At 36.4% G+C, this 23,993-nt stretch overlaps 1 protein-coding gene across 1 annotated transcript in view; it reads left to right on the top strand.

Annotated features, from left to right (window-relative positions):
- Window positions 1-23,334, top strand: part of LOC106869136 (CB1 cannabinoid receptor-interacting protein 1) — a 41,713-nt gene extending 18,379 nt beyond the window's left edge. The window contains exon 2 of the mRNA XM_014914711.2: window positions 23,148-23,334. Coding sequence (XP_014770197.2) covers window positions 23,148-23,319 — 172 coding nt within the window. The 3' untranslated portion in view covers window positions 23,320-23,334. The remainder of the gene's footprint in view (window positions 1-23,147) is intronic.
- Window positions 23,335-23,993: the final 659 nt, after the last annotated feature.

The following is a 23,993-nucleotide window of genomic DNA, read 5'->3' as shown; positions in this document are numbered from 1 at the left end:
AGAGAGAGAGAGAGAGAGAGAGAGAGAGAGAGAGAGATACACATTTCTTTTAGATAGATAGTTGTATATGCACAAATATATATAATCTTGATTATTTGAACAAAAATAGTAAACTCAGTACATAAAAGGAGTGAAAAATATACATTGGCAATATGGTTAAGAAACTTGCTGTGCAACCACATGATTTTAAGTTCAATCTCACTGCATGGCATCTTGGATAAATATCTTCTACTATACCACTTTCGAATTATACCACCCTGCTGGATAGGCAAGCAGGCCAATATTCTTTTGATCAGAAGGTTATTCCATCACAGGATTACCCATTTGCAGCTGAGTGGACTAGAGCAACATGAAATAAAGGGTTTTTTCTCAAGAATACAATGTACCATCTGGTCCAGGAACTGAACCCACAATCTAGAGATCTTGAGTGCAACACTAGACCACCTGCCTTCATAGTGTGTGTATGTGGGGGTGTATGTTCTCCCCGCTACTTGACAACCAGTACTGGTTTGTTTACATCTCCATATGATAGAACAACAAACTGACTGGAGTTCAGTTGTTCAATTAAACCCTTCAAGGCAGTGCCCCAGCATGGCCAATAACTGAAACAAATAAAAGATAATTAAACATTAAGCTGACATTTGAGCAGCAGCAGCATTTGTGCTGTTGAAAGAAGCTTTATAATCCTATCTTATTTTTGGATATTCATGAAAGTCGATGGAGCATAGCATGAAGTATCTAGATTCAGGAGCAACGTTTTTACATCCACTTTCCATACTGGTATGGGTTAGATGGAATGTCACAGTTTAAACAAGTTCTTATGGAAGCTACTTCTCTCATAGATTGGTGCTCATATCTTTAATTTTGGCTGGATGCCTTTCTTGTTACTAACCTGCTGTTTCTCAAGAGTCAGTAAATGAAGAAGTGTCAGTACCTATGACCTTTGCAGTCCGTCTTGGACTGTTAAGACGACAGTCAAAGTTCAACCTTGAAAATCTGTAGGTTGATGTTTGTATGACAGTTTTGAAGGATTGACTGAAGTGTTTAGTTTGCTATATGTGTATGCTGAATGCTATATAGGAATAGAAGGTGATGTCACCTTTATTGACATAATGGCAATTAGGTCATAGAGACCTAACCAAATCTTGAAACATACACTGTTAATGATAGAATGTTCTTTAACCCCTTGCAGACAGATTTAGTACTGACAGTCTGTGCTGTATACCAGTATTAGGCCATTCAGTAACTACATAATTTTTCATACAAGGAATTTTACAGTGAATTTTAAGATTCTTCTTAATGTGGTGTATTTGAAAACTCAGTGCTGCACTGAGAGACATCACACAGCTTACACACACAGTGTTTCGATGCGGTCAGTACTGTTTGCCGTCTGCAAAGGGTTAACTCTTTCGACACCAACCTGTCTGAAACCACCTATAGTTCTATGATACAAGCTTTCTGTTTTAAAGTGATCTAAATAAAACCTACCATCAAAATTTTACGTAATTTATGTTCCAAATATCAGTTTAATGATGACAAAATTATTTTACTAAATTCTTGATTACTTTCAAATGAAACAGAAGTAGTATATTTTGACAGAAATATGGTTAAGAAAATGGCTAAAGAGAGCTCTAGCACTACACAGTGAAATGAAGCTATTTCGTATGAAATTTCGTATCAAAAAGTTGGAGCAGTTATAGTTCTAAGGTTGAGATGCATGTGTGACTTTTATTGGTTTATAGTATAGATGAAAGTAAAACCATTTGATATAACATTAACAGCTTAAGCTGAAAAATTATTTTTAAATGATTTTTGAATTAATGTAGAGTCATGCTTCCTTTTAAAGACTATATTCAAGTTATGAATGAATGAATTAACTGGCAAATGTTTATTTTTTTTTTCCTTGAGGTTAAATTACAGCTACATGGTCTGTGATATTTCAGTGAAGTACATACACACACATGCACATATGTTTATATACTCTTTACTCTTTACTCTTTTACTTGTTTCAGTCATTTTGACTGCGGCCATGCTGGAGCACCGCTTTTAGTCGAGCAAATCGACCCCAGGACTTATTCTTTGGAAACCTAGTACTTATTCTATCAGTCTCTTTTGCCGAACCGCTAAGTTACGGGGATGTAAACACACCAGCATCGATTGTATATAAATGGTGTCAAGGCAAGGCAATAGTAACTCATACACACACACGGATACACACAATGGGTTTCTTTCAGTTTCTGTGTAGCAAATCTATTCAGAAGGCTTAGGACAGCCTGGAGCTATACTAGCAGGCATTTGCCCAAGATGACACACACAGTGGGACTGAACTTGGGACCATGTGGTTGGGAAACAAACTTCTTACCAGACAGCCACACCTGTGCCTATACACACAGCTATGCCTGGACCTATTCTGTTATTCTTTTACTTGTTTCAGTCATTTGACTGCGGCCATGCTGAAGCACCACCTTTAGTCGAACAAATCGACCCCAGAACTTATTCTTTGTAAGCCTAGTACTTATTCTATCGGTTCTTTTGCCAAACTGCTAAGTTATAGGGATGTAAACACACCAGCATCAGTTGTCAAGCAATGGTGGGGAGACAAACACATACACACACACACATATATATACAACGGCTGTATATATGTATTTATGCCTATACATACATGTGAATGTACAGGCATACACACACACACACACACACACACAAAACTGTGGTATGAAGTTTGCATCCCAACCACATGTTTCTGATTCAGTCACCTGGGACTTCTGCTGTAGTCCCAACCTTGTGAATGGATTTGGTTGGCAAAAACTGAAAGAAGCCTGTGATGTGTGTGTGTGTGTGTGTGTGTGTGTGAGGGGGTGTATATGCATGTATGTTTGTGTGTCTTTGTGTCTGTTCTCCTTCCACTTGACAACAGGTGTTGGTTTGTTTGCATACCCTGTAACTTAGCAATTTGGCAAAAGTGATTGATAAAATAATACCAGACTTGAATAAAAAATAAGTACTGGGCTCAATTTGTTTGACTTTAAAACCCTTCAAGGCAGCCCCCCACCACCACCACCACCACCACATGGCAGTAGTCCAAAGACTGAAACAAGTAGAAGATAAAAGATAAAGACATGCATATGTACATATGTATGTATGTGTTTTTCCCTACTGAAACAGCATATTGTATTGTGTGTATGAGAAATAGTGAGAAGGCGGTCAGATCATGTTGTACTGTTGTTTGTGTTTGTGACAATCAGAGGAAAGCACACGGACAGAAAATCAAAATGAGAGAAAGGACAAGAGTTTGGGAACATATGTACCCATTTTCTAGCTTCATCAATTAAGTCAGTAATAAAATTAACCTATATTTTTCTACTGAAGTCAACATTTTTTTTTTTCATGTTGTTGCTGATGTTGTTGTCAAACGGGAACTGTGAATGTAGACAAAATCTCAAAACTAGATCAAATTTCTCATACTCAGTCATCATCATCATCACCATCATTACCATCATGATGATGATGAACAAACACATCCCAGTTTCTGGAGTGGAGCAGGGGAAATGGCAATGCTCTTTTTTCCTTCTTCTACTGTTGTTGTTTTTTTTTCTTGTTAATTAGGAATTATCTTATTGTCCTTGAGTAAATTGTCTATACAGTTTAAATACACTACATCTCTTTTATTGCCATTGTTACTGTTCACATTGTTTTTAATTCTGAATTGAAAATGAAAGCCATTTTAGAGAATTAGAGGTTAGTCTATTGTAGAAGTGTTGGCAGGGGTAAGAGTGAACTGAAATATGGAAGCAGGTCATAGTTTTTGAAATGCTATTGAATCTTTGAATTAAATTAAAATACTTAGGGAGGAAGGTTTGCCTTTGTGAGCTTAACTTTTTCTTTTCCTTTTATTTTATTGGTTTCAGTCATTGGACTACAGCCATGCTGGGGCAGCATTTTCAAGGGTTCTGTTGAACAAATTGACCTTGGCACTTATTTTTAAGCCTGATATTTATTCTGTTGGTCCCTTTTGCCAAACTACTAAGTTACATGGGTGTAAACAAACCAACACCAGTTGCCAAGCAGTAGTGGAAGACAAATGCAAAGACACGCAGACACATGACAAGCTTCTTTCAGTTTCCATCTACCAGATCCACTCACAAGGCTTTGGTTGACCCAGGGCTATAGTAGGAGAAACTGGCTCAAGGTGCTGTACAGTAAGATTGAACCTGAAACCATGTCATTGTGGAAACAAACTTTTGGTTTCCACTTTTTATCCCCAAACAGAAAGTTTGCATAGCTCTTGTCTGTTAGGTAGCACCCCTCACCGTACCCAGTTTATACAACTAGCAAAGTACAGTTGTAATCTTAGTTTCAGTTACTAATGAATATCACTTTATCAGCCATTTGCATGGATCAGATGTGGTTTAAGTGGATATATGATTCTTTTGTTTATTTATTTGGTTGATTGACTTAGTTGGTAGTTAGGACAGAAAATTTTTTAGTGAAAGCAATTGAATATGTCGCATTATTTTACTTATTGCCAAGGAAACAAAAAAACCCTTTGCTATCCTAGCTTCTGGTGAATTTACAAGGGGGTACTGAAAAGTTCTTGACTTTAAGGGCATCACGAAAGGCTTGGTTGGAGGTCCAACTTTCCAAGTTCTTTTACAAGGCTTAGAAAAACTGAAGGACTGTTGCAATAAGTGTATGAATCTGAGAGAGGAATATGTTGAATAAAATCATAAATAACTGATTTTCTGTTACCCAAAGCCAGGAACTTTCCAACACCCCCTCGTAACAACCTTCAGCTGAAATCCTTTCTCCATTTCTTTTTCAGTTTCTGTTGATCACATGATGATCACACATGGAAACTCTGTTTACCTCCTTAACCATGTTGATATTGCATCAAAAAAAAAAAATAAGACCCACTGGTATCTTAGTTGTTCAAGCCCACAAATAATTCTTCTTTGCCTACATTTTTACATAGCTGTGTGGTTAAGAAGCTTGCTTTACAACCACATGGTTTCAGGTTCAGTCCTACTACTTGAGTGAGTGTCTTCTATTTGAACTCTTGGTCAACCACTGCCTTGTGAGTGAATTTGGTAGATGGAAATTATGTGAAAGCCTGACGTGTGTGTGTGTGTCATCATCATCATCCTCCTCCTCATCATCAGTTAATGTTTGTTCTCCATGCTGGCATGGGTTCAATGGTTTAACCAGAGCTGGTAAGGCCATGGGCCTTGTTCTGGCATTGTTTCTATGACTGGATGCTTTTTATGTGGCACCAGTATCAATTCTGCTGTGTTGGACAGGTCTTCTTGAGTACAGCAATGCACCAGAAGTGTGTTTGTGCCAGTGTTTGCCCCTCATACTCATCTGCTTGACAACTAATGTCATTTTGTTTTACATCCCCATAACTTAGTGGTTCAGCCAAAAGAGACCGATAGAATAAGTACCAATCTTAAAACAAAAAATGGAAGTCCTGGGGTTGACTTGTTTGACTAAAATCTTTCAAGGCAAGTGATCCAGCATGGCCTCAGTCCAATGACTGAAATGAGCAAAAGGTAAATGATACACTTTGGTATTATACTGCTTGTGCATTTGGATGCACTTTTGAACTTTCATGGAGACTGAATAACCTTTAAGAAATAATCCTTCACCACATACCACATAACCATTATAAGAAACATTTCTGCCAAATTTCCACACCATCACACAAATACAGCTACTGTCTCTCCCCCCTCTCTCTCTCCCTCCCCCTCTCTCTCTCTCTCCCTCTCTTTCCCTCCCTCTCTCTCTCTCCCGCACAGTTAACTCTACCACCAAATGCCAACACTACCATCATCACCACCATTGCCAACACCACTGTCATTGCCACCACCAACACCAACACCATCATCATACCACCACCAACCAGAACAAGCACCTACTGCACCAGTGCAACTCCTAACCACCTAAACTAATTCAATCATCAAAAGCTCATGCCACCACCACCTTAACATGCACTACTACTACAACTACTACTATTGCCTTCACTGCAGTTACAACACTTTATTTGACACTATAATTTACATAAAATATAAAATACACAAAGCACTATTTCGATACCTGTTTAATATATTTTAAAATGTTAAGTATAGGCTCAGGCATAGTTATAGGTGCAGGCATGGCTGTGTGGTAAGAAGCTTGCTTCCCAACCACATGGTTCTGGGTTCAGTCCCACTGCGTGGCACTTTGGGCAAGTGTCTTCTACTATAGCCTTGGGCAGACCAAAGCCTAGTGAGTGGATTTGGTAGATGGAAACTGAAGAAGCCCATCGTGTATATATATATATGTGTGTGTATGTGTATGTATATATATATATATATATATATATATATGTTTGTGTTTGTCCCTCCAGCATTGCTTGACAACCGATGTTGGTGTGCTTATGTCCCTGTAACTTAGCACTTCAGCAAAGGACACTGATAGAATAAGTACTAGGCTTACAAAGAATAAGTCCTGGGATCGATTTCTTCAACTATAGGCGGTGCTCCAGCATGGCCACAGTCAAATGACTGAAACAAGTAAAAGAATAAAAGAATGTTAATTTTTAGCAAGGACTTCTTCAAAATTATTTTTTTATAAATATATATATTTTGTTTGTCTGTACATTAAAAAAAAAATTGTACAATATTCCAAAATATAGTTTATAAGTTCCTTTCAAAATTGTTTTATTTTGCTGTTTAAGAGAAAATTCCTTCTGTTTATTCTACCAGAACTATATGAGTCTCTGCACTATTACATTCAGTAACTTAATGCGAATTTCTCTTAAAAAACTACCAAAGGCAACTAACTCTCACTGCATCTCATACTGCCTCAAAGCTAGAATAGTTTTTACTTAAGGGTCTTAGAGAGGGTTTCAAATTCTTGGGAGATAAATCTTTTTTTAATTCTAGTTTTGAAGTTAAGAAACACATTCATATGTGTGAATGTGTCTCATAAGTGTAGTTTTATGCACTGTGGACCTGATATGTGAATGTGTTTCTTGTCTGCTTTGTGTGTATTGTGCTTTGGGTGTTTTGGGGGGTTGTTGTGCTATACAAATGTGTTAGGTCTGTGAAGTGTTTGGTATGTGATATGTTTCTGATATCACTATAACTACTAACTTTTACCATCACCATCACCACCACCACCTCAACCACCACTGTTTCAACCACTGACACCAAAATTACCCCTACTACCATCACACTCTCCACCCACCCCTCATCCCTTCTAACTCTCCAGAGAAGGGTGAAGGTTAAGTATCAGTTTTTGGAACCAAACAGTAGTAACCAAGGAAACAGACAATGGGAGGAGGAGGAAAGGGGGGCAGGAGTAAGAAGATAGGCACAAGGCAGTAGGATAATTTTGAACTGAAGAATTCTCCACAGGATTTAAAAGTTAGACTTTTAGACTTGATATTTTGATACTGAAACTATACAAACATACTTTGAATTTGTATTTATAGATTTTGGCAGGTCAGGCATTTGATTTGGGTTTTTTTTCCTATGACTTGACAAATTCTAAAAACTTTTGGGTGTGTTTAAAAGGTTATTTTTCAACAACCCCACTTTTTCTCTTTTCTGTTTTTTTTTTCTTTCTTATTTTGGTATGTAATATCTCAATGGTCATTAGATTTGTTTGAAAACATACTCCATATTTATTCTATTTTTATTTTTATAGTTAAATTTAAATATTTTTTATTCAAATATCCTTTCTCTAATAAACAAAACATCATTGACATTCGTGCAATTCTTCATCATCATCATCATCATCATCGTTTAACGTCCGCTTTCCATGCTAGCATGGGTTGGACGATTTGACTGAGGACTGGTGAACCAGGTGGTTTACTAAAATGGATTACTTTACATAGGCAGAAATATACATATACAGACCTCAATTGAATTTGCAAATTTATCAAAACATGTATTTGAACACAAAACAAAAACCAAATTTTCAAACCAACCATCATTATCATCATCATTGTTTTAACAGCTACTTTTTCATATTTAAGGGGGTCAGATGAGACTTTATTGAAGTAGAATTTTCCCTTTCTGATGCTAATCTCCATCTGTTTCTTAGTAAAGTACTAATCCACTAGTCTATCAAAACAAGCAAACAACCCAGACATACTTTTGCAGAAAACTGCAAATAAATGACACTATATGAATGGTGAGGCTTTTGTTTACAGTCAGCACATGCATGACAAGATAAGGGAGAATATGCAGTCAATCACATGCACATAGACAACAGGATTCTTCCAGTTTCCCTCAGCCAATTTCACTTACAACGTATTGGTCAACCTGCAGCGGTTGCAGAGGATGCCATCTACAGTGTCTACACAGTGGGATTGGAACCCCTAACTGTGTAGTTTCAAGGTGAGATTCTTAACCCCCAGAGCCATGCCTGCACTTATTAATCTTGATTGTTTAAAATTGAAAATCTCCAATCTGAGACCTATTAAATTAAAATAATTGTTTGCCATGTTGACACAATGTGTTGAAAGATAATATTAGCTGAGTTAACACCAATACATAACTGTTATTTAACCTTTAGCACATTGTGAGCACATCATGTCACCATATGAGTTTTCTCCCCTTTCATTGCAACACAATGCACCTTCAGCTACAGGGGAGAAAACTCGTGGTGACATGATGCACTAAGCATGCTAAAGGTTAATGTATCAAGGCCAGAAAGATGAAAAGTAAAGTCAACTTCACTCAGCAGGATTTGAACTGAGATCATAAAAGGATCTAAATTAGTCATGGGCAGCTTGTGGCTCTCCTAATGAAAAATTACCTTAAATTCTTTTCATAGTGCAATCTGCCTGATGATGAACCAGCCTGTCTCTCAAAAAAGGTTTGCCCATGCTTAATCTAAAAAATAATGTGAAGCAGTTTATGTAACACTTCACTGTATCTCTGATATATCCTTTAAAATGTGTATAGGTGCAGGCATGGTAGTGTGGTAAGAAGCTTGCTTCCCAACCACATGGTTCTGGATTCAGTCTCACTGTGTAGCACCTTGGGTAAGTGTCCTCTACTATGGCCTCGGTCAACCAAAGCCTTGTGAGTGGATTTAGTAGATGGAAACTAAACAAAGCCAATTGTGTGTGTGTGTGTATGCGTGTGTATCTTTGCGTCTCCTTGTCCACCCCACCACCGCCACCACTGCTTGACAAAAAGTCTTGGTGTGTTTACGTCCTTGTAACTTAGCAGTTCAGCAAAAGGAGCCTACAGAATAAGTACCAGGCTTTAGAAAAAAAAAAGTACTGAGTTGATTCATTCAACTAAAAATTCTTCAAGGTGGTAACCTAGCATGGCCACAGTCTAATGACTGAAACAACTATAAAATAATAATACAGTTTCAGTTTGTTTGGGATTTTTTAGGTGGTGGGGGGTTGTCTCCAGTACTAAGTAAAGGCAAAGTGGCAAGTATAAAAACTTATGGTAACCATACTTTATTTTCTCATGACATATATAATTACAATGAAATGGATAGATTACTGGCAGGATTTGAAACCAGGATGCATGCACAGCTTGTTGCCACCTCAAACTGATACATCTGTACTGTAGCACATCACTCTTTTTCTTTTAAATAGATGCCAAACTGGGGTTGCTGTTTTAGCCCCAGGTCATCTTTGATTAAGAAGACATAATGATTAAATGCTTCCCTGTCGTATTCTATTCAGACAGTCATTCTGGAACCATAGTTTCCAAAGTGTCTTTTCTTTTTTTTTTTTTAAAGACACTAATGTGTGATTGAAAGGAAGTTTGGCTATTGTTTCTATTACGTCTTGTAACCACAAAGATTCTTCGTTGGCTCCATTAATAATGGGGTTTTTTGGGGCATGGTTGTATGGTAAGAATTTTGGTTCCCAGCCACATGGTCTCGGCTTCAGTTCCATTGCTTGGCACCTTCAACAACTGTCTTCTACTATAGCCTTGTGAGTGAATTTCATTGATGAAAATTGAATGAAACCATGTGTGTGTGGGGGAGGGGGGGGGTTACTGTCTTGTTAGCTTGACTTTATATGATAGTTGTCACTGTCATACATGCATTGTGCTTCATTTTCATGAAAAACATCTGGTCATGGGGAATATTTCCATGCTTGGAAACAAGCAGGGGTTAGCAACAGGAGGGGCATCCAGCTGTAGAAAATTTGCCTCCATAAATTTCATTTAATTCAGGCAAGCATAGAGAAGTGGATGTTAAGACAATAACAATGATGATGATGATGATGATGACAACACAGGAAATTTTTAATGCACAGATTCAGTTTGTTTATTGACTAGATGAAATGACTAACCTGCTGTGGAGTGGGGTATTCAGAAAGTATGGTAACCATAACTACAATAGAGTGAGAAAAGTTTGCCAATAAGGGATTCTCTCTCTGAGTAAAGGTTTGTTTGTATGATGCATTGTGTACAAACTACAATGCTGCACAGTTGTGAAACTTGAGCACTGAATGCAAGGATGGGCAAAAGTTGGAAAGAAAGCATGATGTATAATGTTAGTGTGCATGAATGATGTGGCACATTCAAACTGTGAGGGAAAACTGGGTATAAGAGGAATCTTAAAGTGTGTGCATATCGATGGTGATAGATAGGTGGGATAAAGAAGTGCCAGAATATCCAAATGGAAGGAACCTGGGTAGAAAGCTGATCTCAGGAAGCTGAACCTTACACAGAAAATGACAAAGGAACACAGCAAGTGGCAGGATGCTGTGTTGGAAAGGACCTGTTCAACCCATACAAGCATTGTAAAATGATGATGATGACAGTGGTGGCAGCAATGATGAAGACTCAGTTGAAGATCTCTCACCAACACGAGAAAGTCTGTTATGTAACTGTATAAGAATATTTCCGAATTTTAGAAACTTCTTACTATTTTCTCAGTTGCAAAGGAGAAAAAAAATTTTTCTTTTAAGTTATTGTTTCCCTGAAATAATTTCTTAGGATCAAGGTCTCAGGTTTGTTGTGGAAATAAAATTGTTTGAGGAATGATTAGCAGCTTTTCAGATCTTTTGAACCTATGTCAGCTTGGAAACATATTAAAATGATACCAATTATTATAATGATGAAATATGATAGTGTATAATATTGTTTGTTTATCTTGACACACATCTTTGAGATTGCAAGGACATTACTACTGCTACTGGGGTTGTTTTTGTTGTTTATGGCATTATTATAAATGTTATTTTTGTTGTCCGTTGCTGTTATTGTGTTTTGCTGATGTCGCAATAAATTGTTACTTAAAATGTGAACACCAGAAGATGATAAACATACATATATCTATGCAGAAATCTTTCACATACATCACGTGCATGTGTGTGGGGGGGACAGAGCAGCAAGAACAAGCAAAGCTAAATACTTAAAAAGCTTTTTTCATAACAAGGAAGTTCTAGGTTCAATCCTATGGCATGGCATCATGGGCAAGTGTCTCTCATTAGAGCCTCAGATCAACCCAAGCCTTGTGAGTGAAATTAGCTAGACAAGGACTGTTTGTAAAGTCTGTCTGATGAACTTTACTTGTAATTCAAAGGTAATGTATCAGCGTGACACTATAGTAATACATGACAATGCATTGTCACATATTACTATTGTGTCATGCTGATTCAGTCTGAGAGTTATATTAAACCCATATGCTTGTTGAATTAACTCAGCCACTTACACATTAATTTAGTGAGTAGGTAGTTCATTTGAACCAACAACTGAATGCTCATAGTTTAAAACAACAGAAGATCTATCACACTATATATATATATATATACTCCTCATACGCAAATAAATATACATATATACAAAAAAAATAGGAACTAGTTTTCTTCTGTATTTAATTTTGTCAGCCCTCTCTTGTAACCAAAATAATTCCACTCTAACCCAATTTTGTTTTACCCTTCTGTTTTTGTTCTACCCCAGATTCCACTAAATTCCAAATTCTAGTAAGTACTACTTCTCTCTTTGTATAACCTACCCTATATATGTATGTATGTGTGTATGTATATATATATATATATATATATATATATATATTTATTTATTTATTTATTTATAAATCACAGGGTAGCAAAAAAACTTTACAAATTTTATTTACTACCAGTGGTCTAGCGAGAAGAAAAAATTAGACTATATATTATTCATTTAAAATACAGAGATGCCTATAATAGGACATCTAACCCACCAGAAAGAGCAGCCAAAAACTCTATACCACAATTAGGGATAATTTTGAAAGAAAATCAACAAAGAGAATCAAAAAAATGGTTTCTATTTTTCAAAGAGAATCAAAGCTAAGTGGTCGCTGTAATAAAAGTTGAATGAAAATTATAGTGAGAATTCTCAGAAAGTAAACAAAGATTAAGTCGTAACTCAAATGTTACCTAAGTTAAAAGAAAATAAACAAATGAAAACGATACTTATTCCTAAGAGGTAAAATTCCAAATACTTGTTCTTGTACGAAGTTTTCTTTCAAAAACAATTCTTTTTTTGCTTCTTACATTCGACTGCAAATAAAACTACGACTTGTAACCACGCGGTTATCGACGATACCTCTAGCTTGTGTCACTGACTTTAATGTACTATATTAAACTTTTAGTGTCTTAAATTTTGTAAGAAGGGGATTTAAGAGGAATTTGGCAACTGTTTTTGAAGATCAAGTGACCACACAAACCTCTCTTTCTAGCGTGTGTGTTTGTGTGTGCACATGTGCATGCACATTTCTCCAATTTTAAATGCAAATGTATGAATATTATATCTCTTCTAGGTGTAAAATAGTAAAAATAAATGTGAAAAATTCCTACAAGTTTTGTTCCAAACTTTCACATTGAAGGAAGAATGAACAAAAGGACTGAAGTTTTCTCCTTCCCAAACTCTTGATATCACAACTCTATACTGCAAGTTTGGCATTTAAAAGCCTTCCTATATTTCATTGCTTTATGAAAGTTACTGAGAAATTTTATCAAATCTCTCTTTGATCCCTGTAAGTGATATATCCCTGTAAACATCATATGCTACTTTCTAAATTTTCCAAAGTTTGAAATTCAAATTAGAAACTTTGGAATATACAGTAGAAATGGATGCGGCAATAGAAAGTGGTTGTCTTTGCAGTCAGTGCATCACCACTGAGGCCATTGTTTTGAGGGTTTAAGTCAGTGGTTCTCAACGAGGGTTCATATGGCCCCTGAGGGTCCATATAACATTTTTTGAGTTCCACACCACAAAATAGTAAATTGGAGATCCACAATAGTATTTTAAGGGCCATGAAATAATTTTGCTTTAGAAGTATGTACACAAGTTAATGTGTGAAAATAAAATAGGAATATTGAAAGAAGTTCCTATAAAACTAGTTTTTAATCATTGAACTGCTATGGTGGGGTCCACCAGAATAAAATAGAAATCAAAGAGGTCCATAGATCAAAAAAATGGTTGAGAATTCCTTGTTTAAATGGTCTAAAAAAGATAAAGATTGTAAACAAGTGAATGGAGACACTGTAGAGCAGAAAGGACTCTTTAGCCTTACCAGAGACAAGGTTCCTCCTCTAGTACTGGTGACATGATAAAGTGTACTCAATACACTAGAAAGTGGTTGGCAAATGAACTGAAACAACATCAGGCACAATAAAATGTACTTAGTACACCCTGTAAACTGGTTTGTGGTAGGAGGATACACAGGTATAAAAAACATGCCAAAAAATGGACTATATGAGCAAGATATCCCAAACTATCAAGGAGTGCAGTAACTCTGACTAAGGACTTGGTCGACAGCAATTTGTGCAATCCAGGCCAACATGGAAAAAGAAATGTAAAAATGATAACAATGATGATGAGTGTCATGGATTACAGTTTATTTTTGTTTGACTTGGTCTGGGGGACGAAGATATGTCTAGGCCTTCATAATCTCTCTGAAAGTAGTGTAATTGATGTACTTACCTTTCCTTCTGAAGAGCTGCAAGTTGAGGTGAGGAAGCATACCAGGAGTGAATCCCAGTAGGTCAACTTCCTGGACAAGCTGTAGTGGTTAGTTAAGGAGTGGAGGTGGACACTATTAATAAAGAGAAGAGACATAAGTATGCTAAAAGTGCATGATTGATGATGACTCAAGATCAGTAAGTTCTATAGTCATTGTCGTCATCATCATCATTTAACATCTGCTCTTCCATGCTTGCATGGGTTCAATGAAATTTGTTGAGGCAGATTTTTTACAGCTTGATGTCCTTCCTGTCACCAACCCTCACCTGTTTTCAAGCAAAAGCAACATTTCCCATGACCAGACATGTTTTTCGTGGAAGATTGGAAGTGAAAGACACTACATGCCTGATGGTGACATTCGTTTACAACAATCACATGAAGTCAAAGCAAGGAGACAGTAACACAATCTGTACATATTTAGTATAAGGTTTTTTAGGTTGCAGATGGCTGTGGCTTCAGTAGAAGATGAGTGAGGATGGTATCACTTCTGTAAAAGCAGACATTGCTGAATGTGACAGCAAGTAGATTGATGTTTACAAGGAAAAGCAGTGGGGAAGAAAGTCAACCGTTAGGACACATCAGAGTTGATGGTGCACTTTGGCAGAAAGTCATAGATGTGAGATATGAGAAAGATTGAGCCCATAAACAGGCAATTTTGCCAGAAAATTCACTCGTCTATGTATATGAGGTTGATTTCATCAACTATACCTTCTCCCCTAAAATGAAAGACCTTGTGCTAGTCTAAAAATTATTATTAAGGGAGCAAATTGATAGAATTGGTGTGTGTGTTGTAAAATATCTGAAATACTTAAGGTGATTGGTTGTTCTGTTAAGCACTCTCAATAAATCTTGTCTGGTTTAGTGGAAAAATTCAAACTGATAAAGAAGAAATCCATTAGTGCTCCAGTTTTTCATCGAGATTATCATGCTTGTATTAATTAAAGGGAGATAAGATTATAGTCAACAGTTGGCAAGGTTTATATTAGTTATCTTATAAATGTATTTGGAACGAAAGGAATAGGCAAGCTGCCATTTGAATCATGGTTTCTATGACCAAGGCTGTGAAGCTGTATTTGATTGTATACATAGATGGGTTCTCTGTAACCATAGAAGCTAATGGCATGTAACCATAAAATCATAGCCATCACTTGCAAGCAAGTATGACTCATTAGCATATACTATGCTTTTACTAATTGTTTTAGGCACTTATCTAGCCAGGAGCAAGTATAGACACTTTCTAAGTTCTCTCACCTTTGATCCTGCAGGTTATAACAGCTGAGGAAGAAATGGATGCACTAGGCTGTTACTCATTTGCAGCTGAGTAAACGGAATGTTTTACTGAAGGACACAGTGCACTGCCTGATCCAGGAATTGAATACACTGTAATGACCATGAGCCCAACTAGACCACATGCTTCTACTAAAGAAATAACAAATAGGATTATTGAATAATGATGATATGTGTTGTAGTGATTTAGCTAATGCAACCACATAAAAAAAAAAAGGAAATTTTGGTTATTTTCTTATTCAAATGTTAGACAATTTTGCATCCTCTCAAATTTGTTGTTTAAACAGGCCATATCTGGCTCAAATATTCTACCCATTTTACATTCAAACCAGCCAGATCTGACCTCTCACATCTACCCAACAATATCATTCTAGAAATAAACAAACACATCATTGAAATCTCGTAGCTATGGTGTAATGCATAATTTATTCGAAACAATGTGAATAAATAAGCTTATATTTAACAGAGTAATCTAAATATTTAAGTTTTACTGTAGCGATTTATGTGCTAGTGAAAATGTTCAACTCCAAATGAGTTGTAACAGTTTGTTTAGAATGCATCTATCTTTATCTTATATCTGCTGACAATAGAACAATTTTTGCTGATGCTGAAAATATCGAGGAGCTCCTGAGAGGTATGCAAAATATAGTTTTGTAATTTAATCTTAATACCAATGCTCATGAGACGAAAGTACTTGCTATTTGTTATATAATACACATCACAATCTGAGACCTTGTGCCTCTGTTAGAAATCACTAAGAGTAGTGTGTGTGTGTGTGTGTATATATGTTACAAGTTACTACATTTAAATAATTTGGATCAAATATAGAAGAAAAACAAAATTACAGCTTCATTACATATGAAAATAGAATTGGTTTAGCATCTTCAGTTTGTGGATTTCTTATATTAGCATGTTTAATAGGGGAGATTCTTCTCATACTTGAAAATCCACATTTAACAATATGTGCAGCTGAAGAGATTGAATAATTCAAAACAGAGGATTGATCATGTGATCTCCAGGTCTTCTTCACACTATATGTTTTGTCATTTTACTAGGCTGTTTTTTTTTTTCTTTTCTTTGAACTGTAGTTGTAGTTCAACCCTGGGTCAGCTCAGATGAAGCAAATTTATGATCAATGGTATTCTGGTTTCTAACAATTGCAAAAATCCTTCAGTGTGACACTTTGATTCCATTTCTGTGTCAGTGGTTCCCAAACTATGAGTCGCGACCCACTGATAGGTCGTGAACGGAATCCTAGTGGGTCGCAAAAAGTTATAAAATTACGCATTAGCTTTCATTAACCGCTGTCTATCGAGATAGTTCAAGACTCATGTTTTCAATACCAGACTGATTGTTTTATCAAGCAGTAGGCTTTTTTCACGAACTTAACAAATCAGAGGTGGTCATTTTCTCAAGTTATTTATTCGTACGTAATCGTAAAAAGAAGAAGTCTGTTTTTACCTATTTATAGAGAACTTTAACTAGGCGCAGTACAACACTGATCGAGCCGATAACAGTTACTGCTTCGAGGTTTTGTATTAGAGTTAATACCTGCCCATAGGGTATGGAGACGTTCAAACAGTTATAAAACGTTTTGTTTCATATTTAATATAACCCTAACCCTAACGCAGTAGAGTTAAGTGGGTCACCATAAACTGGTGTCATAAATAGTGGGTCGCGTTTCTAAAAAGTTTGGGAACCACTGCTCTATGTGATTGTAATTGACTACATCTTTAGGCAAAATCTTGACCCCCATCCAAAACAATAGCCTCACCATCATGCAAATGTGATCAAGATATCAGCAGAGCTTGCATCTCTCCAACCTTGTCCATGTTGATGTTCTTTCTCTTACAAGCTTTAACTGTGTGATGTACAAGACTTAATAACATCCTTTGAGAATGCTGCATCCAAAGTTGGTCTCTTTTTCAATATAAAGAAGCCTAGGTACATGACCATCAGTGAAGATGAAAACCATCAGCCACTCTGTTTCCACAGGTCTTATTTTGATTAGCAATAAGACTTTTTGACGCATAGGGAAAAAGTCTGGAGAACTTGCAACTAACTTTAAAACATCTGGCAATTAGATATTTCAATGTCAACAACACTGGCCTTTTTTAAGACAAAATCTGGACTTTGAAGAAGGAGCTTCAACATCACCAGACTTCTCATGAGGTTTTGGAACATCTCACAGCATGAGCACAAGACCAAAGAGGAGATTTATGGACACATTCCACCTATCTCTGTTATTGATTCTCAATACAAGATATTTAGTGGCTACTGCTGTTATAATGGATACCATTTTCAATGTCATGTTTTGGAAACTTCAGTAATTTAATAGAGAATGAAGACCATTCAACTACATTCAGAACATTGGCAGACACACACAGCAGGAAATTGATAACCTGCTAAAACTAATGGAGGACAGAAGTTCCTAATGTAGTATTGTGAAATTCCTCTTAGCAGCTGCTTGAAGAAAAAGAAGAAAAAAGGCAATAGCCACGATCTCTTTTGCATTTTGCTGAAAGGAAAGATGTTATCCTCAGACATATAAACTGTCCCATATGCTTATAAGAGAACAGACTCCACTGAAAGCACCCATAGTCCAAACAGTTGGGGTTAAACCAAGTAACAAATTTTAGTCTAGCACCCAAAATTTAGTTATGTCTCCTGATTTTCTGAGTTCAAAGAGTGAATTCAATAAAACAAAGTGCCAGTCAAGCATAGGTGTCAATTTAACCCTTTAGTATTTAAACCAGCTGTATCCAGCCAAAATATTCTACCTGTTCTATGTTCAAACTGGCTAGATCTGGTGTCTGACCCCTACCCTACAATGTCATTCTAAAAATAAACAATCATATCGAAACCATGAAGTTATAAGATGGTGCATTATTAATTTCAAACAATATGAATAAATAAGCATTACATTTGACTGAGTAATCTGAATGCTAAAGGGTTAAATCCGCTGTTCACTTCTCCAAAATTTCTTCATTTGTGTCTTTGATTGAAATCATTATTATTATTGCTAATATGAAAACTATTAATAACTAGCTGACCCTGTGCTGTCAAAAATGATGGCTAATTGTAGTATTTTATATATAAATAATGTACATAATAATCACACATACAAACATTCACATACTTCTCTTGTACATGCACACACATACTCACACAAAGTTGAAACGATGTTTGATTTTTCTTTTCAGTGTTGAATGTTCACCATCCCACTTCCATTGCACACACACAAACACACACATTCCTCCCTTTTACAAACACACATATACTCACAGAGTTGAAATGCTGTTTGATTTTTTTTATACCATAGAATTTCCATCATCCCACTACCAGTTTGCCTTCACCCCTTCCCTCCTTATTCATCTATCACCCCTTCCTTTCTCATTTATATATTGTGACAGAGAAAAACACGAGTATTATTATAGTAGATGGTTTCAATTTTTTGGCACAAGGCCAGTAGTCTTTTAGAGGGAGAGTGGTAGTCAATAACATTGATCCCAGTACTCAGCTAGTACTTATTTTATTGACCCTTGAAGGATTGAAAGGCAAAGTCGGCCTCAGCTGTAGACCCAGGAAGACATAGGACAAGGTGGTGAAGCATGATCTTCAGATCTTGGGTCTCATGGAGCTGATGACAAGTGATTGAGACCTTTGGCAATTTGCTGTGCTTGAAGACACGTCAAGCCAAATAAAATCATAGTCGTGACCAGTGCCGGTGACAGGTAAAAGGCACCCATTACACTCTTGGAATGGTTGGTGTTAGGGAAGGCAACCAACCATAGAAATCAAACCAAATCAGGCTGGAGCCTGGTACAGCTCTCTGGCTTGCCAGTCTCAGTCAAACCATCTAATCCATGTCAGCATGGAAAATGAACACTAAATTATGATGATGATGATGATGATGATAAACATGAAGAACTAGAAAAAATGCTGCTAAATATTTTGTTTGACCCACTAATGATTCTGCCAGTTCACTGCCTTATTGATACTATTATTAATAATAATTGCTTCAAATTTTGATGCAAAACCAGCAATTATAGGGGGAAAAGAGTTAGTTGATTACATCTACCACAGTATTTGATTGGTACTTTATTTTATTAACTCAAAAGCATGAAAGACAAACTTGAACTCGGAACATTAAGAGTCTACTAAGCATTTTTTTTTATTCTCCCAGCTCAATACAATAATGATAATAAAGAAACATCTAGACACTTTGGAAATACCCTACAATCTTAGTATATAGCAAAAATCGGTTTTACTGGGAACTACACACATGCTGTGTAAAGTATTGTATGTCTGAGGTCCTTGTTGTGACTTGACAAACAATACAAATCCCTGGTACACACAATATCTTCAATCTACAACATCACAATATTGGATACTGTATGACATCTTCAGTAATAATGATAATAATGATATCAAAATTTGGTGCAAAGCCAGTAGGTTTGGGGAAGGAGTGGTGGATTACATCAACCCCAGCGTTAAACTGGTACTTTTTTATCAACCCGAAAGAATGAAAGGCAAAGTCAATTTTGGCAAAATTTGAACGCAGAACGGGGATAGTTGAAATGTTGCTAAGCATTTTACCCGGCAAGCTAATGATTCTGCCAGCTCGCCGCTTCAATAATAATAATAATAATAATGGTTTCAAGTTTTGGCACAAGGCCAGTAATTTTAGAGTGAGGTCTTTGTTGATACCCTCAACTCCAGTTCTTGTTTAGTGTCTCACATATTCTAGAAATAAAGCCAAAAAGTGGAGAATATATGTGTTTAAATATATTTTCCTCCTTACTACCACCACTTCACCATCACTACTAGTATAACATCTACTAGTGTGGAGAAGACAAACCTGCTCCTATAATCACTACCTTAGGTACCATGGGACCACTGTTGTAAATTAGTTTTATCTAAATTACATAAAGTCTATTGTGTTGTAGCTAATTAATTGATCTATGTGGTAGCAGTAGCAGTGATGGTGGTGATGGTTCTTGTGAACTGATTAATTTTTTTTTGCTGTTTCACTTCATTCATAATATACATACTTATACAACTTATACAATTATGTATGTTGATTAATATATATATATATGTTGCCAGTACCGCCTGACTGGCCTTGTAGGGTTTTCGAGCAAGATCGTTGCCAGTGCCCCTGGACTGGCTCTTGTGCGGGTGGCACATAAAAGACATCATTTCGAGCGTGGCCGTTTTCGTGCGGGTGACACGTAAAAGCACCCACTACACTCTCTGAGTGGTTGGCGTTAGGAAGGGCATCCAGCTGTAGAAACTCTGCCAAATTAGATTGGAGCCTGGTGTTGCCATCCGGTTTCACCAGTCCTCAGTCAAATCGTCCAACCCATGCTAGCATGGAAAGCGGACGTTAAACGATGATGATGATATATAGATAGATATATATGTAATCATCATCATCATCATTTAATGTCCACTTTTCCATGCTTGCATGGGTCAGATGGAATTTATTTGTGACAGGTTTTCTACAGCCCGACACCCTTTCTGTTCCCAACCCTTGCTTGTTTTTTCAAGTAAGGTAATAATATTTTCCCACAGTCAGATATGTTCACACAGAATATTGGAAATGAATGGTACTGCTTGTATGACTGACTTATTTACAGTTATTGCTCACTGTCAAGGCAGGGAGGCACAAACACACACTTACACATATAAACAAGTACATATTGATATATGACAGGCTCCTTTCAGTTTCTGCCTATCAAATCCACTCACAAGGCTCTTGTTGGCCCTTATCTATAGTAAGAGACACTAAAGTGCCATGTAGTGAGACTGAAACCCAGAGCCATGTGTTTGGAAAGAAAATCTCTTACTACACAGCCATGCATGTTAACATATATCCCCCTCACCCACCCACACACACACAGTTATATGCATGTAACAGTAACACTTGTACATCTCTTTGTGCACACAAGATACACCATAACTTGCTCCCTAGCAGTGGAGCTCTACTGATTTGATTACTGGAACATGGATAAACAGTAATTTGGCATATCACTAAAAAGTATCTCAATTCCTGGTAAACAATTATACCTGAAACTTTTGCTACACAGGAATAATGACCTTATTAGGAGAATCAGGAGAATCTCCATCTACCCAACTCTAGACATTAATTCTCTATAACATAATGCAATAAAGTGTTCCTTAATAATCTGTTGTTGTTAAACATCTAATTGCACTTGGAATATCCAGTGCAGGATTCTAAGTAGCCACAATGGTGAAATGTATGTAGAAACTAAACTAATAATATAAATTTGTGTTTATTATAAGTAATTTCTCCTCTGTGTGCGTGTGGTGTATGTGTGTGTGTGTGTGTGTGTGTGTGTGCTGAGAGAGAGATATCACACATATATACATATATAGGGTAGTGGTGAGACATCCAAGTATATAGCAGTATTGGGCCTATTGTTCATATCACTAAGTTCAAATTTACCACAGTTGTTTTGTTGTTTCTGGACAGAATACTTTGTTCTACATTATGTAAAGTCACTGTTTGGAATGGGATATCACATCATCTAACTAGGAGTGTTACATATAATAGACTGGTATTTTATCCTAAAGAGGGTTATTCATCAGCCACTTCACATAATGAGCCTGAAGTTAAACACTGGCTCTCAGTAGTCCTTCAAGGATCGAGAAACATTTACACACACACACACAAACACACACACACACACACACACATACACACATGCAAAAATACAGGCACTATATTTGTAGAATATCAGGCAAAATTCCTTGAGGTATTTGATTACTATCTAAGTTCAAATCTCATCCAGACAGTTTTACCTTCCAGCCTTCTGTGGCTGATAAAATATCTAGCAGGTACATACTAGTACCAATATAATCTACTGTACCTTTGAAGGCAAGACTGCAGCATGAACTCTAATGACTCAAATGTGTTTGATCATAGGCCTACTGGATTAGAGTTAGCCTGAGGTTAAACACAACCAATAAATAAAAACCTTACCATTATTTAATTAATCTTTGCTTAGTTTTTGATTATATTGTCAGTTATTTGAAAACACATAATTCCATTGTTAGAAATATGGTCATAAAAATAGGTAAGGTGTCACATGGAATACAGACAGAATCCTCCATTCCTCATCATTTTAATTCTTGAAACAATTTACAAGGGGTTTGTCATTTTTCTTTCTTCTTTCAATTCTGTTACTCCCATTTCAAAATTAATCAAAGTACTGATAAAAAGACGTTTGAAATAGTGTCCAAAGCAGAAAAATCTAGAACTAAATCTAAGATGGTTAAGTTGATAGGATTCTGGACAACCACTTGTTCATATCCTAGATTTTCATTGGCATTGCTCAAGAGATTTGAACTCTCAAATAGCCCAGTCCACTATGTTCTAAATAGGTACCTCAAAGGGAGAACAACTCATTTCTAGCAACAGCGCTGTTAGTTGACTCCACTCAAGTAAACCTATCATCGACGACTTTCCATTTGTGGCCATCTTTAGTCTTTGTTCTTTAGACATTGTGTACTTCTGATGTTATCTCGTGTATTTTTTCTACTGGTAGGATGTAGTTTGGAGGAGATTTGGTTGCTGTTTCTCACTGGTTGAGTCTCCATGGTCAAAGTGGCATTAGACAACACGTTTAGTAAAAAGAGTAGGGGCTACCATTCATATCACTGATCATGTTTGTGCAGCATTTAATACAGAGAACACGGACACTCTGATATTGGTGGCAGAGATGATGATGGTGATGATAACAATGACTTCAGTGATGATATAACTTATCAATCATCATCATCATCATTATCATTTTGTTGCTCAAAGAAAATTTAAAAGATTAATAATAAACTTATGATATTCTTATTTCATTTCAGACGTGTCATAATACATGGTGATCCTTTGACCCCTAAACTACTGGAAGGAAATAGTTCCAAAAGTGTATTTCTGCAAGAATGGTCCAGTGAATCAGCTGACTTCAGTCCCTCGGGGAAACGGACAGATATCACATTTATAATTGAAGTAAGTTCATTCAGCTATCATTACTAATATTATGTTTTTAACAGTTTCACGCAAGTTTTGAATTTGGTTAAATTTCTTCCAACCACTTGAAGATTTTCAAATTTTGACCAGATTATTTTCAGATGTAGTTCTGATGTAGTTTTGCATGCTGATATTGAAAATCACTTTCATTTTCCCTAGATATTAATAATCATTTCTACTCTAGGCACAAGGCCCAAAATTTTGGGGGAGGGGGCCAGTCAATTAGATTGACTCCAGTATGCAACTGGTACTTAATTTATCAACCCTGAAAGGATGAAAGGCAAAGTCAACCTCGGTGGAATTTGAACTCAGAACATAAAGACAGATGAAATACCACTGCCTTCCTTGAAATTGATAAAAAAGGAGTTGCAAACATTTAAAGTTATGTAATTTTAGCCAATCAAAAACGTCCATTGCTGATATAGTGTAGGTCAGAGCTGTCTGTTGTCATGGATAGCAACAAAATCAAAGATAAGACAACAAAGATAAAACCATCATGTGGTCTCTTCCTTAATCTATACCATAATGTGCAAAAAAATAGAAAGTTTCTTGAGGTGAATGCTACTTCATTTTGGGAGAGAAAATAGAATTGTTTTTGGTATCCTACATTTCTTTTAGTTTGTTGTCAGGGTTTGTATTACTGTTTCTGGTGCTACTTCAGTATTTGTCTGTTGTATAAA

This window comes from Octopus bimaculoides, chromosome 5, assembly GCF_001194135.2.
Source record: "Octopus bimaculoides isolate UCB-OBI-ISO-001 chromosome 5, ASM119413v2, whole genome shotgun sequence".
Classification (NCBI taxonomy): Eukaryota; Metazoa; Mollusca; class Cephalopoda; order Octopoda; family Octopodidae; genus Octopus; species Octopus bimaculoides.
Note: the sequence above shows the minus strand (reverse complement) of the source record. Positions and strands in the feature narration are given on the sequence as shown.